The following is a 16,031-nucleotide window of genomic DNA, read 5'->3' on the forward strand; positions in this document are numbered from 1 at the left end:
CTCCTGAAAACCCAAACACATGAATGTCTCACCCAGATGAATCCATAAATACTCCGAATACAGCCACGTGTGCTTGACCGTTTTTTGGCCCAATATGCAACAAATGTGACATTAAACAGGACGGAGATCGAAGCGAAGTAAGCCAAGGACACCAAACCAAGTCCTTTCAAAGCTTCCCCAAAGAGCTCAGCTGAAAGACCCATGTGGAACGGCTGCTGCCAGCACAGCCCATTAGCATCTGAGTGGTCGGTGAAACTCCCTAACGACCACCCATGAAACTCCCTGACACCGCACAACGACTGTCGTTTGGGGAGGCCAGGTGAGTCTCGGGAGGGTCGTTTCCACCACAATAGCACTGACCACTCCCACACAGGTTTATAAGCTGGAGTTTCCACACTCTTCACTAGAACTGAAGAAGCCTCTCGGATGAGAGGTGAAACGTCTTCAAGATAAACTTACGTCCAGTTGACCAGATTTTACTTCGCTTCGATCTATGATGACCTGGATGAATGAGAACCTACACAGACATCTTAAACAGGACGGACACATTCAAAGGTACACAAACTTTATTAGGTTTATATGTCAATGAATCAAAAAGAGGTAATGGGAAGTGTAGATATTAGATTGTCCTGTCATTCCTCCCTGGAAGCAGTGATAGTGAAGAATAATTCAAGTATAAATGTTTAAGGCATCCAGCGTTTAACAATGTGAACGCTACAGAGGACTAATTAAACAGTCAACAACATCTCGAGAAGCAATGATGTGTGACATTCAGTTCATGTGGAGGATGGGACTGGGATGTACGTGACATCCTGGAAACAAACCAGTTTCACCATTGCTGTCAGCATTGAACAAGTTGCTGAACATTTCAACGGTGTTGAAAGCGTCGCAGGCAGCTGCACACCAGAGGAGCAGGAAACCAGTGTCCCATCACCTGTCCAGACACTTGGTAGTGTGACATCAATGTGTTATGATTAGCTTCTGCCAATAATGTGAGAAGATTGTTCGAAGAATCTCTCAGTATCAACTGAGTGTAAAAACAAAACTGTGGACATGAAACTTCTGCGGCACTTTAATACAACTCTTGTATTAAACTGTAGAGAAGAAACTGAAAGGTGTGATATCAGCAACAGACAAGAAGACAGAGCCCCTCCTCTAGGGAGCTGAGACCCTGCTAGTTAGCTTTGCACAATAACTGACAGTAGGTGGGAAGTGTTAGCATAGCTGCCTCTGCTCTGCCTGCAGTAATATAGGGAGGGTTGTATTCTTAAATACCAGTTTAAAATGAGGAGACGTTGTAGTGGTAGAATCAGACACGTAGCCGGAACTACTTTCCTGACTGGGCGCAGTGATTTGACGCAGCACCTCCAAAGCTCCACTGGAACTTGGGTCAACAGAACCAAACGTTTGTTGAGGACTAGAAGAGCGACTGCTGCTACTGATGAGGAGGAGGAGGAGGAGGAGGATTCCTGCTGGACACACCAGCATCCTGGACCTGAGCTAGCTGATGCTAACACTTCCCACCCACTACCAGCTATTGGGCTAAGCTAACTAGCCTGGACCTGAGCTAGCTGATGCTAATACTTCCCACCCACTACCAGCCATTGTGCTAAGCTAACTAGCCTGGACCTGAGCTAGCTGATGCTAACACTTCCCACCCACTACCAGCCATCGGGCTAAGCTAACTAGCCTGGACCTGAGCTAGCTGATGCTAACACTTCCCACCCACTACCAGTCACTGGGCTAAGCTAACTAGCCTGGATCTGAGCAAGCTGATGCTAACACTTCACACCCACTACCAGTCACTGGGCTAAGCTAACTAGCTTGGACCTGAGCAAGCTGATGCTAACACTTCACACCCACTACCAGCCATTGGGCTAAACTAACTAGCATGGACCTGCGCTAGCTGATGCTTACACTTCCCACCAACTACCAGCCATTGGGCTAAGCTAACTAGCCTGAACTAGCTGATGCTAACACTTCCCACCCACTACCAGCCATTGGGCTAAGCTAACTAGCCTGAACTAGCTGATGCTAACACTCCAAGTCAAGACAGTTTTATTTGTATAGCACCAAATCACAGCAACAGTTCTCCCGTGACTCTCCACTCGTAGAACAGGTCTAACATGTCACTCCTTCAATTACTCTCCACTCAACAATCCTCCACGAAGACATGTACTGGTGCTACTGGTGCAGGTCTGCAGAGCCACAGTCAGGGATCTGGGAGGCGAGAGACTCAAAGGAAGAAGACAGGTTAGTAACAAGTATTCATGAGTACAGCAGGAGAGAAGCGCTCGGTGCATCAGCTCCTCCACAGCTGCCATCCACGACCATTCATTGTGCTAAGCTAACTAGCGTGTCTCTCAGCACACTAATGCAGCCCAGAGGAAAGAAGGGTCTCAATGTTGGTGGGTTCATCTAAAAGAAACATTAGTAATCACCTGATAAGCAGCAGCCTGGTGGTCTTTCTGTGGTGCAGCACAGTGCAACGCTACAACTTTACTCTTTCTACCTCATGCTGTGAGCGAGTAAAGTGCGGGTGTTCGTTAACTTGAAGATACCAGGCAAAAATGTTCCCTGCAGTGAACCGGTTACGACCCTAATGAGGACCAACAACAACAACGTAACCTAACCTTGTGACCTCAATGAGCTTGGAAAATCGAGAGTTCCACCCTGTGGCTCATGCTAAGGAAGTTAGCATTTCCTTGCTTTTTAAAACAGGATGACATCCAACTTTATGGTCCTAAGCTGCATCCTGATGGTTGAGGCTATGAAGCACGACACCTACAAACAGTCTTTACCATCTGACTCGTGACTGGAAGTTTGTTCTGACATGATGTTTCCTGCCGTCAGGGGGGGACTGACGAGGGCGGAGGCCAGGCCTCTCCTCTGACACGGGTGCTTGTTGTAGCAGGACAGCTGGCTGAAGCGCCTGTCACAGGTGGAGCACCAGTATGGCTTCTCGCCGGTGTGCGTCCTCAGGTGCACTGTCAGGTTGCCCTTCTCCACAAAGCCATGGCCGCAGTATGAACAAGTGAACGGCTTCTCGCCTGTGTGGCTACGGACGTGCCGCACCAGCGTAGCCCTCCTACCGAAGTTCTTCCCACAGACGGTGCAGCCGAACGGCCTCTCACCCGAGTGGATCCTCATGTGTGTCCTCAAGTTTCCCCGCAGCGTGAAGGTCTGGCCGCAAACGCTGCAGCGGAACAAGGTTTCTCTGTGACCTCGGAGGTGGAGCTTCAGGAGCTCGTTGGTCTCCAGGTGTTTCCCGCAGATGCTGCAGTCCCTCAGGTGAGCGGTGGCGTGAGTCATCAGATAAGTCTTCTTGTGGAAGGACTCACCACAAACTTTACAGGTAAACACAGGCGGAAGTTGATGAGTCACCTCAGCATTCCTCGCCTTGCCGCTCAGGGAGGAGCCCTGGCCCTCCACCTCTCTGATCTCCTCTGTTCTCCAGAGTCCCGCTGCCGCCGCTCGCCCGTAATCTTCGCTGTCGTCAGTTTCTGAGTGCTCCAGAAGGAGTCGGCCATCCCTCGCCACTTCCAAACCGATGGCTGGATCAAAGCCTGACTCTCTGCATTCCTCTCCGCTCACTTCTGTTTTAATCAGAGCGGTTGAGGGGCAGGCCCTGGTTCCGTCCACGGCGTCCGTCTGGTCCAGCTGGACACTCAGGATCTGGTCCTCAGGGCAGCTTTTTATCCAGGAGGTGGCCGGCACCGGGTCTGGAGAGAGACCACAGAGAGAACACGAGCTTATGATGCAGACAGAACTTGGACGAGTTTCCTCGTTGCTCCTCAGCAGCAGAACTTGAGGAGTGACTCTGGTTTATTCAGCTCTTCATTTCAGGGGTTTAACAACGACTCAACAGAAAGAGACCTTCACTGCCAAAGCCTCAGTTACCTCTCTTTAGAACAATGAAAATGATCAGAAGAAACAAAAAACCTGCTCATTCAACTTCAAGAAATCTGATCGTTCAGCGTCATCACAGCACGCTCCAGGTCAACATACCAGGTCAAATCTGACACTACAGATACTGATCACAACATGAATGATCACGACTGCTGACGTGTTACTGCAGCAGTCGTGATCATTTACAGGCAGCAGATCCTTCCATCCTACTGGATGTCCAGGCTGCTCATCTGTGCACCGACCTGTCGGCTGGTCCCACTTCACCTCCTCGGACTTCATGCTGTCCAGCTGCCGCTGCTGACGGTGGATGTGCTCCCGGTACCGGGCCACGGTTTCCCCGAACACTCCCAGGATGTCGTCCACCGCCGCCGTCAGTCGCTCGCTGACGAACCTCCGCAGAGCCTCCATCTCTGACAGCGGGTTCGTCTGCGGTTCCGCACCCGCGACACCCATCACCGCTGCGGGAGGCAACAGCGAGGAGGGCACGGGGAAGATCTGCTGGCCTGCGGACATGACGAGCTTTTTATCCGACAAAAAGCACACTTTTGTCCGCTAACAACCGCGACGGTGACGAATAAAAGCAGCGACGACAGATGAAAGCCTGGTTTCACGGGCAGGAGCGCTGACGACGGAGGTTGAGTCGCTAGTAGGCTAACTGTTAGCACGGTGGAGACGTAAACAAAGCGCTGAGATCCGTCACAACTAGGTGTTCGTGGAAACAGTGACTGGCTGTCAATAGTTCCGGGAGGACAAACGTGATTAAACCGAGCGGTGACCGGGCAGGACGTGCAAATCTAAAACAGCTCCCGCAACATAACACATCTATTTTACATTTAGAAGATTGAACCAAACTTTGATGTGGGACGAGGAGAGAAAACCCAGCTGGGTTTCCTGTGCGTGTGGATGAAGTGATGAATTAATTAAGTGATGATGAATAAACGTAATTAACTGACAGAAACCCGTCCATCGGTGAAGGCACAAACAGGAGAACGAGAAACCAGAGGCTTCGAGGTCTGAGTTTCACTCGCAGGACGAGAGGGACACGTTGCTGGTGAAACGGTGTGAACTCAGTAACTTCCCCAGTACCGCGCAGTAGTACCAGTCCCGCTGTGGTTTCGGGATTCTCTTGTTTGGCTCAAATCCAAACACCAAGTGGCAGCAAGATGGAGTCGGAGGGTCCAAACCTCTCCTCTCAGCGTCGCCTGTTGAGCTTGGAAACGTTTCCAAACACGTCTTCCAACATGTACAGACTCACAACATTTATTCTTATCGGTCTTTGGTTCATTTGAATCCATTTTCCTGGAATGTGGTTGCGCAGGTGTGTGTGGAGGGGGGGGGGCGGTGGCCGCTTCCTCTTCTCAGCTCTGTAATAACAACTTCTTCTTCTTCAGTCATGCAGGAAAGGAAGACCTCTCCCTACAACTTTTCATGAGTACTTCTCAGACCGAGTACTCTGTCCGGTGAGGTATCACCTCAAGTACTCATCGTGTTATTCACAGTTGGTCTGTTCTGATCAGGGTGGTTCTACCGGTTTCATGGTTCATTGAGCTCAGTAACCATGGCAACAGACAGGCTTGACTGCTGAGTCATGGCAGCAGCGAGTGCCGCCTGCAAGGTAACTCTCCTGATTTTTGACTTTCAAATTAAAGTTGTTGTTGAAATCAGATTCGATTTTTTTCACCTCACATGAAAAGTAACAGTCAACAAAACTCTGAGCCGCAGGATGGATCCTTGACTGACGCTGTCAATCAATCCTCTGGTCCTGATTGGCTCGTGCAGCAGCGTCGTCAGCGCGTCCCCGCTGGAGGCACCAGTTCACTTCCAAAGAGACACTTCAGCAGAGGATGACTGACAGCTGTCCGTCAGCGGAGTGCAGCCTGGTCCAGCGTCCCCTTGGAGCTGGAACCTCCTGCCGATCTACCGAACATCGCTGAGGTGGAGTCCCGTCCAGATTGAGTGGGAACGGGCTTGACTTCACGCTGAGCATGGATAGATGGACAGATAGATGATAGATAGATGGATAGATAGATAGATAGATGATAGATAGTAGATAGATAGATAGATAGATAGATAGATAGATAGATAGATAGATGATAGATAGATAGATAGATAGATAGATAGATAGATGATAGATAGTAGATAGATGATAGATTGATAGACAGATAGATGATAGATAGATAGATAGATAGATAGATAGATAGATGATAGATAGATAGATAGATAGATGATAGATAGTAGATAGATGATAGATTGATAGATAGTAGATAGATGATAGATAGATGGATAGATAGATGATAGATAGATGATAGATAGATGATAGATAGATAGATAGATAGATGATAGATAGATGATAGATAGATAGATGATAGATAGATGATAGATAGATGATAGATAGATAGATAGATAGATAGATAGATAGATGATAGATAGATGATAGATAGATAGATGATAGATAGATAGATGATAGATAGATGATAGATAGATAGATAGATGATAGATAGATGATAGATAGATAGATAGATAGATAGATAGATAGATAGATAGATGATGGATAGATAGATAGATAGATGATGGATAGATAGATAGATAGATGATAGATAGATAGATAGATAGATGATGGATAGATAGATAGATAGATGATAGATAGATAGATAGATAGATAGATAGAGTCCAGCCGAGTTCCCCCGCCGAACGAGACCCACGGTGACACCAACCCGCGGAGCCGCCGGGCACAAACCTCCGACTCAGGAGACGCGGACTCATCGTGACGGGTGAGGGGTGATTTAGTTGTACGTGTATTTCTTAGTGACATCAAACGCAGAGACGTCTTAAAGACGGAAGAGTAGAGTTTTCTGGTTCTGAAATCTCAATTTGTTTCCGAGGAGAGGAAAAGTTACAGACCCTCAGGTCACTCGAGTCACGTCTCACCGCAGCACGTCTCATGTGACGCCACTAGGTGGAGTCCGCGTGTCTTGGAAGCGTCATTCTCACGATCACGCCCTTGTCCCGAGGTGACGCATACGTGATGGCGTCATCACATGTCGGTGACGTGCCTGTAAATCTTTACAAAAAACACAGTGATGGATGAGAGCGTGGAAAGGTGGCCTCCCAAAGATAAACAAAGAAATGAACTAGAAAAAATATGCAGCAGGCGAGGTTTCATTGATATTTGGAGACAAAGCACTGAAATGGAAAAGCATTGGAGGAACAAAGACAGGTCCCTGCCACCACGCGTGGACCTCTGGTTCATCTCATCTGCTACAGAAGATGGAGTCGACTCCGTTACAATGGAACCAACAGTTCTCACAGATCACGATGGTCACTATAAGAACTAATCTGGGGGTAAGGAAACACTTTCATGGAGACGACTGGAAACGAAACAAAACACCGTTACAGAATAAAGACTTTCAAAAAGAAACTCAAAACACCATCGATAAATATTGGAAACAAGCAAAGTTCCTCAGTAGCTTCTGTCAACACTGGGAACTCGTGAAGTTTGAAGTCCGAAATCTTGCCATACGGATGAGTAAAGAAATCACTGGAACAAAGAAAGAAAGAGAATTTCAAATGGGAACAAAAATCTAAAGGCTATCAAGTAAATCGGATTTGTCTGAAGAAGAAACAAAGGCCAAGGGGGCTTTCATCAGAGCCAGGAGAAGATGGCGAGAACAGGAGAACAATGAACAAGGATTTCTTCAACTTGGAAAAAAGGAATCATGAACAGACGAAGCAAAATCAGAAGTGCTCATCTTACAATGAAACGGAAACTCCTCAACATGTGGCCACGTTTTATGAAAAGCGGTCCAGTGCTGACATCGCGGACCAGGGTCATGTTGCGGTGTTTCTTGGAACCAGATATTAAAAAAATTGATGACGACTTTAAGATCATCTGTGATCAAAAAATGAGTTTCAAGGATGACCTGCATGAAAGCTCTGAACGACAACGAATCACCTGGAAGTGACGGGTCAGCAGGAGAATGTGACGAAGAGCAGAGTGAGGCGTTCGCTCCTTTTCTAGCAGCAATGTTTGAGGAGGCTCTCGTAAAAGAAGAGTTGCCTCCAACCCTGAAACAAGGTCTCATTAAAGTCCTTCCAAACCCGAACAAAGACGAGCTGAGGGGTGAGAGCTGGAGGCCCACCAGCCGTCTGGACATTTGCTTCAATCTTTGCCAAACTGAGACGGTGACGTTCTCGATGGGGAGCAGATGAACGCTGGGCATGAGTGACTGTAACTGCCATGCCTGATGATTGCCTGGTGATGTTTGTCGATTTCGATGAAGCATTTCATAGAATGAGCCACCAGGTTATGACTAAAACCATTGAAACCTTTGGTTTTGGAGAAAGATTTCAAAAAGCTGTAAAAACATTGTGTAAGGGATGTAAGAGTGGAGTTGGACGAACATGGGCACCACCCCAGGGTGACCGTGAACCGGGCGATTAGACAGGGATGTCCGGTTGTGTTTCTTCCGGTTCCACAGGTCATGGCGGTACATTTAGAAAAGAATCCACTTAAAGGGATGAATGTTCCAGGCAGAGAATTTAAAGTCGCTCAGTTAGCAGATGATACAACACCATTTCTAGAGGATGAATGTGAAGGGAAGCGATCAGAAGCACTGATGAGTCCTCAGCTGTCAGGGCTCAGAATGAACCCACAGATCTGGTCTCCTGCCACTTAAAGAAAGTGACCTGTGCGACCTGAAGGGTGCTCCTGCTGACGGTGCTGCCACTTATTTAGCTGGGATTGTTGGTGAAACGAGAACGATCGTTGGAACTTGAATTTTAACCCAGCAATGCAGCTGATGGCCGGTAGGTTTAACGTGTGGTTGATGAGGGACCTGTCCCTGAGTGGTGGAGTGCTTCCAAAGCTGAAGGGATCTCCACGTCTGTATCTCTGCCCCTGGCTCTGGAGGGGCCCCCGGCCACCTACAACAAACTAGATCAGACTGACCAACCTCACAAACCCTTTGGAACCCCAGACTAAAGGAGGCTGGGAGGCTTCAAGTTCTGAGATGCTGAACAATTCTTCCAAAGTGCAGTGGTTGGCCAACTTAATCCGAGAGAGAGAGAACATCTGGAACACCTCTCCCAAATCCCTTCTTAATGTCGGTGGAATTCATTTTGTATTGAAATGTAATCATAAAATAGAATAACGACCAGTTGAACTCTCAAACTTTCACAAACAAGCTCTGCTGGCCTGGAGGCTCCTTTATAGGCACAACTTCTCACCAATGACTTTCCTCATTTGGAATCATGAAAATATTCTCTAAAATAAATCTGTCTTTTACAGGAAGTGCTTTGATCGTGGTTTATTTATGTGAAACAACTTCTTCATGATAGAGGACGATTACTGTCTTACCAAGAATTTATGAATTTATGTTCCACCCAAAGGCTCCGCTGTGGTGCTTGACGCCGTACCGAGGGAGCACCGCAGCTTCTTACGAGCTCAGGGACTCACGACTCGACCTCTCACTGGTTTTTGTGGGAGACGTTGACGCAACAAAGAAAAGATGCTCGAATAAATCCTGAAGAACGTGAATGCGAACCACAGCCTCACCCTCAGGACAGTCTTTCTGGAACTCCTTTTTTGGAGAAATGAAGTGGCAGAAAGCTTGGATGGTTGGCGAGAAGTTCTGTTTGTACAATGAAGTTGAAGAAGTGTCGTTTAAGATGTTGCATAAAATTCATCCAACACAAGATTTAACATTGATGTTGATCTGTTGTGTAAATTCTGTGGGAGCGCAGAGGAAACAATTGATTTGTTGTATCAAGGTCCCTTTTCCAAAGCGGTCTGGACTGATGTCAACAACATGTGAGGACACCAACAGGACCGGCAAGTCTTTGACAGGAAAAGGACATTTTATTTATTTTGAAGGAAACCTGGACAATGATACAGTTTTTTTTGGAACACTAATCCTGCTGCTTGGGACATTTCACATTCACTAAAGAAAATGGACCCAAACCCAATATTGATCTCTTTCTTCTCAATCCTGGTCTCCAATTAAAGACTGCACCAACAAGAACGCCATTAGAATGAAGCCTGTCTTTGAACTCTTTAATGCTCTTTTAAGTTAATAAGGTGTTTGTACCACGACTGGAGAACCCCGACTGTGATATTATGTTCTTGTTCTGTTGGTGTACTCTTTTATTTATTTTGTTGTCTTTTGGGGGGAGGGGGGTCATTTATGTTTGTACACATGTAGATTATTTGTAGCTAAAGTTATGTGTAATGAAACACGAGTTAATAAAAAAGAAAAAAATCTTTACAAAAAACATGAAAGGAGAAGAAGAAAGGCTGTGTTTAATGGGCTGACTGCATCGTTGCTTCTTCGAGGAAGTAAATATTCCGTTTTATCCGGGAACCTTTCAAAATAAAAGCTTCAGTATCTGCCTGTCAGCAGCTGCTGTAATGGAAGAAGTTACGGTACAACGGGAATGAGGAAAACTTTGGAATGTAAAAGTAAAAAAAGATTAAAGTGGTGATAATTAGTTGTAGCTGCAGTGACGTCACATTCGTTTTCCCAGGCGACCCGGAAGTACCACCACAGTGCAACGTCCAGCTGGTCTGAGGCGGATGAACATCAGCAGCAGCGCCAGTGTTCAGTTTCCTCCTCTGACTGTAGAACATGTCCAGACTCCAGAGTCTGAAGCTTTTCGTCAACCAGCGGCTGAACGCGGCCGTCGAGGAGATATTTGGACATTTTGAAAGAACAATCACCGAGTATGAAGAGGAGCTGGAGCGCCGCCATCGGAAGCTGCTGGATGTGGTTCTGACACCTGAAATAAAGCTGCGACACGCAGGTTTGTCATCTGTCTGTTGTTGGAAACACGCTGCTGCTCTGCTGACGGTGCGGGGAACCCATGCTAAGCTAACGGTGGCTAAAGCTCCCCCACGCAGCCTGTTAGCCGCAGCTAGCTGCTGCTGAAGTGCAGGCCGATGAGACGAGAAGCTCCCGAGAGTTGCAGCAGCCCAACACCGAGCAGCTGTCAGCAGCAGTTATTAGCAGCTTGGAGCCAAACACGACACGAACAGGAGACCTGCAGGCTGGGACTGCTGGTCTGAGATCAGAGGTTTGAAGAGTCCAGTCATTCTCAGTCAGGATCTCAGTGGATGAACCCTCATCGCTGTAACACGCAGGTCTCTGCTCTCAGTGTTTGGACTCTCATCTCAGGTTTTTGTCTCTGAGTCACAGTTTGTCGTCTCAGTTGATTATCCTGAAAACTGCAGCAACAATCAGACAACTTCTCATCTCCCTGGAAATGATTTGACATCTGTAATGGTTTCTGAGCAAACCATGATTTGTGATTTCTCTGTGTTTCTCTGTGTTCCAGTGATTCCTGCAGATGTGCAGCAGCTGCTGGGGAGTCAAGAAGAGGTTCCCCCTGAGCAGCAGGAGTGGAGCTCCAGGGTGGAGCAGGAGCAGCCAGAGCCCCCCCTCATCAAAGAGGAGCAGGAGGAACTCTGGACCAGTCAGGAGGGAGAGCAGCTTCAAGGGCTGGAGGAGGCTGATATCAGCAAGTTGCCATTCCCTCCTGTCCCTGTGAAGAGTGAAGATGATGAAGAGAAACCTCAGTCCTCTCAGCTTCATCAGAGTCCAGCTGAGGAGAGCAGAGAGGTGGAGCCTCGAAGCAGCAGCTCCACCCACCACCTGAAGACAGAAGCTGATGGAGACTACTGTGGAGGACCAGAACCAGCCAGCAACCTGGACCCAGACACACTTTTACAACCCGCTGGTGATGATGAGACTTCAAATTCTCCTGAACCTGGCAAAGATGGAAGTTTTGACTGCATCAAACCCAATAATTTCCAACCAGGTTTAAACTCTGTGAAAAATACTGAAGTCCCTGTGAATGATAATCGATGTCACGTTGGTGAAAAATCGACTCTCTGCTCTGAATGTGGGAAAATGTTTAGTTGCAAGTCAAGTCTGAATTTCCATCAGAAAATCCACACAGGAGAAAAGTCCTTTAGTTGCACCGTTTGTAGTAAAAGATTCATGAAGCGTTCAAAATTAGTTGCACACTTTCGAATTCACACCGGAGAAAAACCTTATTCTTGCTCCGTCTGTAACACAAGTTTCACTCATCATTACACTTTGGTTCAGCACATGAGGATTCACACTGGGGTGAAACCTTTCATGTGCTCCATTTGCGGAAAAAGATTTTCACAGAAGGGAAACATGACGCGACACATGACCACACATCCTGAAGAGAAACTCTTCAGCTGCCGAGTTTACGACAGATTCACTTGACGTTTCCCGATGAAAAGCTGCAGGACTGGAAATAACTACTGTAGCAACTGAGAAATTTAGACTTTCTTTACCGAAGAAGTGAGGTGAGACCGACATGGATGTGCCAGAATGTTTAAAACGGTTATAAGACTTTGTGTTTTTCTTGTTGATTTGATTGCTTCAGAAACACAGAAGCTGTCCTCTGAATGATCGTCACGCTGGAGCTCGTTAGCAACGACTGTCAACTTCACCTCTGTTCTTTTTCTCAGAAGAATATTGAAATATTACAGAAATTAAATATATTTTGGATGTTGAGTTGCAAGGAGGATGGCGTCAGCCTCGCGTGGAGGAGCCGGTATTTTGTATTTATATTGAATCAAAAATAGAAATAAAGATTCAAATTTTTAAAATAAAATTAAACTTCTACTTTTAGGATCTGAAATTAATATATATTTTTATTGCTATTTTATGTATTTAAATAAGTATTGAATGTGATATTGGTTTGTGCTTTTCATCAACTCAACAATAACCGCGTGTAACCTTTAACGTCACTTAGAGGAGGAGCAACAGGAGTTCTGTCTGCTGGGTGATGTCATGATGTCGCTTCTGTTTTCGTGTTCAGGGACAGCAGTCAGTCGTTGCCCTGAATAACGAACCTCAGTGAAAATTTCTTCTGTGTGTCGTGCTGGTGTTTTATTTCCCAGGCCGAGTCCCTGCTTTCTCTTCATCTATGAGGAGTTGTATGAATGTCTGAGTGTTGATCCATGACAACATACATCTGATGATCTGAACAATTCCTTGAAATGTTCCTAAACTTCAGAGTGTTGGAAAGAACATTAAAAGCTCCTCTTTCATGCCGTGTTGTGGTTTGGTTTCACCTCTTCAACTGTGTGACCGAACCCGCGGGCTGGCACGAGCAGCGAGAAAGAACCAGCAATCACTGGAGACGTGAAAACATTCAAATAATCAAGCTTGGTATTCAGGTCTTTGTCAACTAGAAAACATGTTCCAACAGTAATATTTGTAATTTAGATTTAGTCTGGGGACCAGCTTTAGTTTCCATTTCTGCCTGTGTAATTGAAACACTCACTGCACATCTTCAGTATTGATGTGCTCAGCTGGAATGTTTTCTCTGCCAAACACACCTGCAGGTCTCAATAGAAGCTTTTATTTTGAAAGGTGTCCTTGAATGCAACATAAATGACTTGATACTGGAGAAATGTGCATTTAACTCGTGAGGAACAAACTCCAATCCTTCAAAATATATGAGGACTATAAATCCATAATTCACAGTTGCCCCTCCTGCAGCAGGAAGCAGAGCTGCAACGAATGGACGCAAACAAGTCAATGAACAGAAACTCAACATCACAATTCATCACTACCACACCAGCCTGTTCACCCTGGATACGATCTGCCAACAACACCAGAGAAGAAGAAGACTGGTGTACACCTGGTCATAATTACCTTCAATTAGCTTGTTGTGAATAGGCGGTGTCGTGCAGTCACTGGAGTCACCCCCACCCCCCACCCACCTACCCCTCAGGACCCTTGAAGACAATGAAACATAGACCACATGAATACAGCCTTGGGGGCAGTAAAAGTATATATAGCAAGTACAAAGAAGGTATAAACATGGTTAGAATATAATTTCAGGTCTACAGACAAAGCGACCTTTCAATCAGTCAGCTAAAACAACATTCAGATAAAAGACACGTCAATCTGGTCAACAATAAATAACAACAAATGAAGATTGAATATCTTACACATTCCTACATGTCCACCACTAAAATTCAAACCGTTTGAGGTTGTGAGAAATTCTGAGTTTCTCAGTTGCTTCAGTCTTTATTAGTGGTCCTGCAAATTCATGTACTGCTGCTGTTCTCCCCGGGACACTTGTGTTTTTTAATCTGGTACTGCCATGTGAATCTCTGGTCACAAATGTTGCAGCTGAATGGTTTCTCCCCAGTGTGTGTCCTCATGTGCGTTGTCATGTTTTCCTTTCTTGAGAAACTTTTACCACAAACTGTACAGAAAAAAGGTTTCACTCCAGTGTGTCTCATGTGCCGAACCACATGCTTCTTCAGGTCTCCCTTGAAACTGAATACTTTGCCACATTCAGAGCAAGTGAACGGTTTCTCTCCTGTGTGGCTCTTCATATGCCGATTCAGACTTCCTTTACTTGTGAATGTTTTCCCACATTCGCAGCAGATAACTGATTTTTCACCAGTATTACATCCCTTATCACTTGCCAAGACTGGTATATTTTTATTAGAGGCAAAACTTGACTGTGTGACTGGGTTAATGTCATCATCATGATCAACAGTCTCAGGTTCAGGAGTGTTTGCCGTCTCATCGTCAATATCAGGGTGTAAAAGTGTGTCTGGGTCCAGGTTGCTGGCTGGTTCTGGTCCTCCACAGTGGTCTCCATCAGCTCCTGTCTTCAGGTGGTGGGTGGAGCTGCTGCTTAGAGGCTCCACCTCTCTGCTCTCCTCAGCTGGACTCTGATGAAGCTGAGAGGACTGAGGTTTCTCTTCATCATCTTCACTCTTCACAGGGACAGGAGGGAATGGCAACTTGCTGATATCAGCCTCCTCCAGCCCTTGAAGCTGCTCTCCCTCCTGACTGGTCCAGAGTTCCTCCTGCTCCTCTTTGATGTGGGGGGGCTCTGGCTGCTCCTGCTCCACCCTGGAGCTCCACTCCTGCTGCTCAGGGGGAACCTCTTCTTGACTCCCCAGCAGCTGCTGCACATCTGGAGGGACAATAAACACAGACATAGTTGTTTTGGTGAAAGGAAACTTTTTGTTTCAGTTCAGGCAGTTGCAGCTTTACATGGATTGCACACTAGCATCGGTGGTGCTGCAGGCTATCGTTCTCCTAGCTAGCTTCAGCTAGCAGCTCCTAGCTCCACAACTGCTTTGTTTCATAAAAATCAATCTGCCAATTATTTTCACAGAATCTTGTATAAATTTGTGGTTTACAAAGTGCAAATACACATTTTAAATGCTTCTCACAATTTCCCACACAAAAACCCAGAGACACTTCGATATTTGTCATTGATGGCAAAAACAGCTAATGATTATCTTTGATAGTCTTGAACCAGCAAATGTTTGAACAGAAACAAAACAAACAACCAAATAGTTGCATATTGGTTTCCTTTCAACTGAACATTGCTGTGCTGAAGCGGTGTACTGGTGTCCTCCTGCAATGCACAGCAGCAGAATTCCTCACAGACACGTCTGGCTGCTCTGTCTATTGTTGAAGGAAATATAACGTTGAGGGAAACACATTTTAGTCCATCTTTTCTACAGTCAGTCAAGCAGATTTATACCATCTGTGACTGGCAGTTAGTTAGCGTAGCTGCAGTGAAAATTAGCTGTGGGGCAGTGGAGGAAGCCATGTCATTGCATACCATTTTTGGTCTTTTTCCTGCATGAATATAAAACCACAGAAACACTCACTTCCCTCCACGCTGCTCTCTGCTACAGAGTTTGTGATGTGGAACACGATGCACAAACACGCAAGACAATGCGGAGAGCAAACTTTTATTCATGTGGCACTTTTCAAAACTGGAGTGTCTCAAAGAAGAGAGCGAAAGAAAATACAACAAAAGCACAGTCAGCACTTTCAGGCATCACGGATCAAACTGAGGTAATGAGAGTCAGAGTCAGCTTTGCCATCGGTTTCGCCAGATTAAAGAAGAAATGTGAGAAAAAACACAATTCAGCGCAACATCAGAATTCAGTGGATCTAGAAGAGCAGCATGATGGCGTCACGGGAGGAAAGCTGCTGGCGTGCAGCGCCTCTGAAAGCTGATGTCTGAATTTGTCCAATATGTCAGATGTCGAGAAATACGATTGTTAGCAGTTTTCAAATGTGGAAGGTGTTTTCTTCATC

At 46.1% G+C, this 16,031-nt stretch overlaps 2 protein-coding genes across 4 annotated transcripts in view; one reads left to right on the forward strand and one right to left on the reverse strand.

The window, feature by feature from the left end:
* Positions 1 to 564: 564 nt before the first annotated feature.
* LOC147240251 (uncharacterized) overlaps positions 565 to 16,031 on the reverse strand; it is a 16,640-nt gene continuing 1,173 nt past the window's right edge. The window contains exons 2-5 of the mRNA XM_086194313.1: positions 14,008 to 14,886; positions 13,520 to 13,548; positions 4,152 to 4,461; positions 565 to 3,722 (exon numbers count right to left, since the gene is read on the reverse strand). Of these exons, the coding sequence (XP_086050439.1) occupies positions 2,785 to 3,722; positions 4,152 to 4,461; positions 13,520 to 13,548; positions 14,008 to 14,886 (2,156 nt within the window). The 3' untranslated portion in view covers positions 565 to 2,784. The remainder of the gene's footprint in view (positions 3,723 to 4,151; positions 4,462 to 13,519; positions 13,549 to 14,007; positions 14,887 to 16,031) is intronic.
* Positions 3,469 to 13,327, forward strand: LOC147240252 (uncharacterized). 3 transcript variants are annotated; one of them, XM_086193478.1, is made up of 5 exons: positions 3,469 to 5,227; positions 5,301 to 5,524; positions 5,632 to 6,680; positions 10,432 to 10,707; positions 11,239 to 13,327. In XM_086193478.1, the coding sequence occupies exons 4-5, from the start codon at positions 10,533 to 10,535 to the stop codon at positions 12,156 to 12,158; spliced, it is 1,095 nt and encodes a 364-aa protein (XP_086049604.1). In that variant the 5' UTR covers positions 3,469 to 5,227; positions 5,301 to 5,524; positions 5,632 to 6,680; positions 10,432 to 10,532; the 3' UTR covers positions 12,159 to 13,327. The 3 variants fall into 3 exon arrangements, with proteins under 3 accessions (XP_086049604.1, XP_086049605.1, XP_086049603.1); XM_086193479.1 differs by lacking the exon at positions 3,469 to 5,227 and having other exon boundaries at positions 5,257 to 5,524; positions 5,689 to 6,680; XM_086193477.1 differs by lacking the exons at positions 3,469 to 5,227; positions 5,301 to 5,524 and having other exon boundaries at positions 5,548 to 6,680.

The sequence above is a fragment of the Aulostomus chinensis genome, chromosome 22 (assembly GCF_037954235.1).
Source record: "Aulostomus chinensis isolate RoL2024-O1b breed Wild chromosome 22, RoL_Achi_v1.0, whole genome shotgun sequence".
Classification (NCBI taxonomy): domain Eukaryota; kingdom Metazoa; phylum Chordata; class Actinopteri; order Syngnathiformes; family Aulostomidae; genus Aulostomus; species Aulostomus chinensis.

Coding starts and splice junctions, on each gene's coding strand:
- LOC147240252 (XM_086193478.1), top strand. CDS start 10,533: ATGTCCAGACTCCAGAGTCTGAAGCTTTTCGTCAACCAGCGGCTGAAC. Junction 10,708..11,238: donor AATAAAGCTGCGACACGCAG/GTTTGTCATCTG, acceptor TCTGTGTTCCAG/TGATTCCTGCAGATGTGCAG.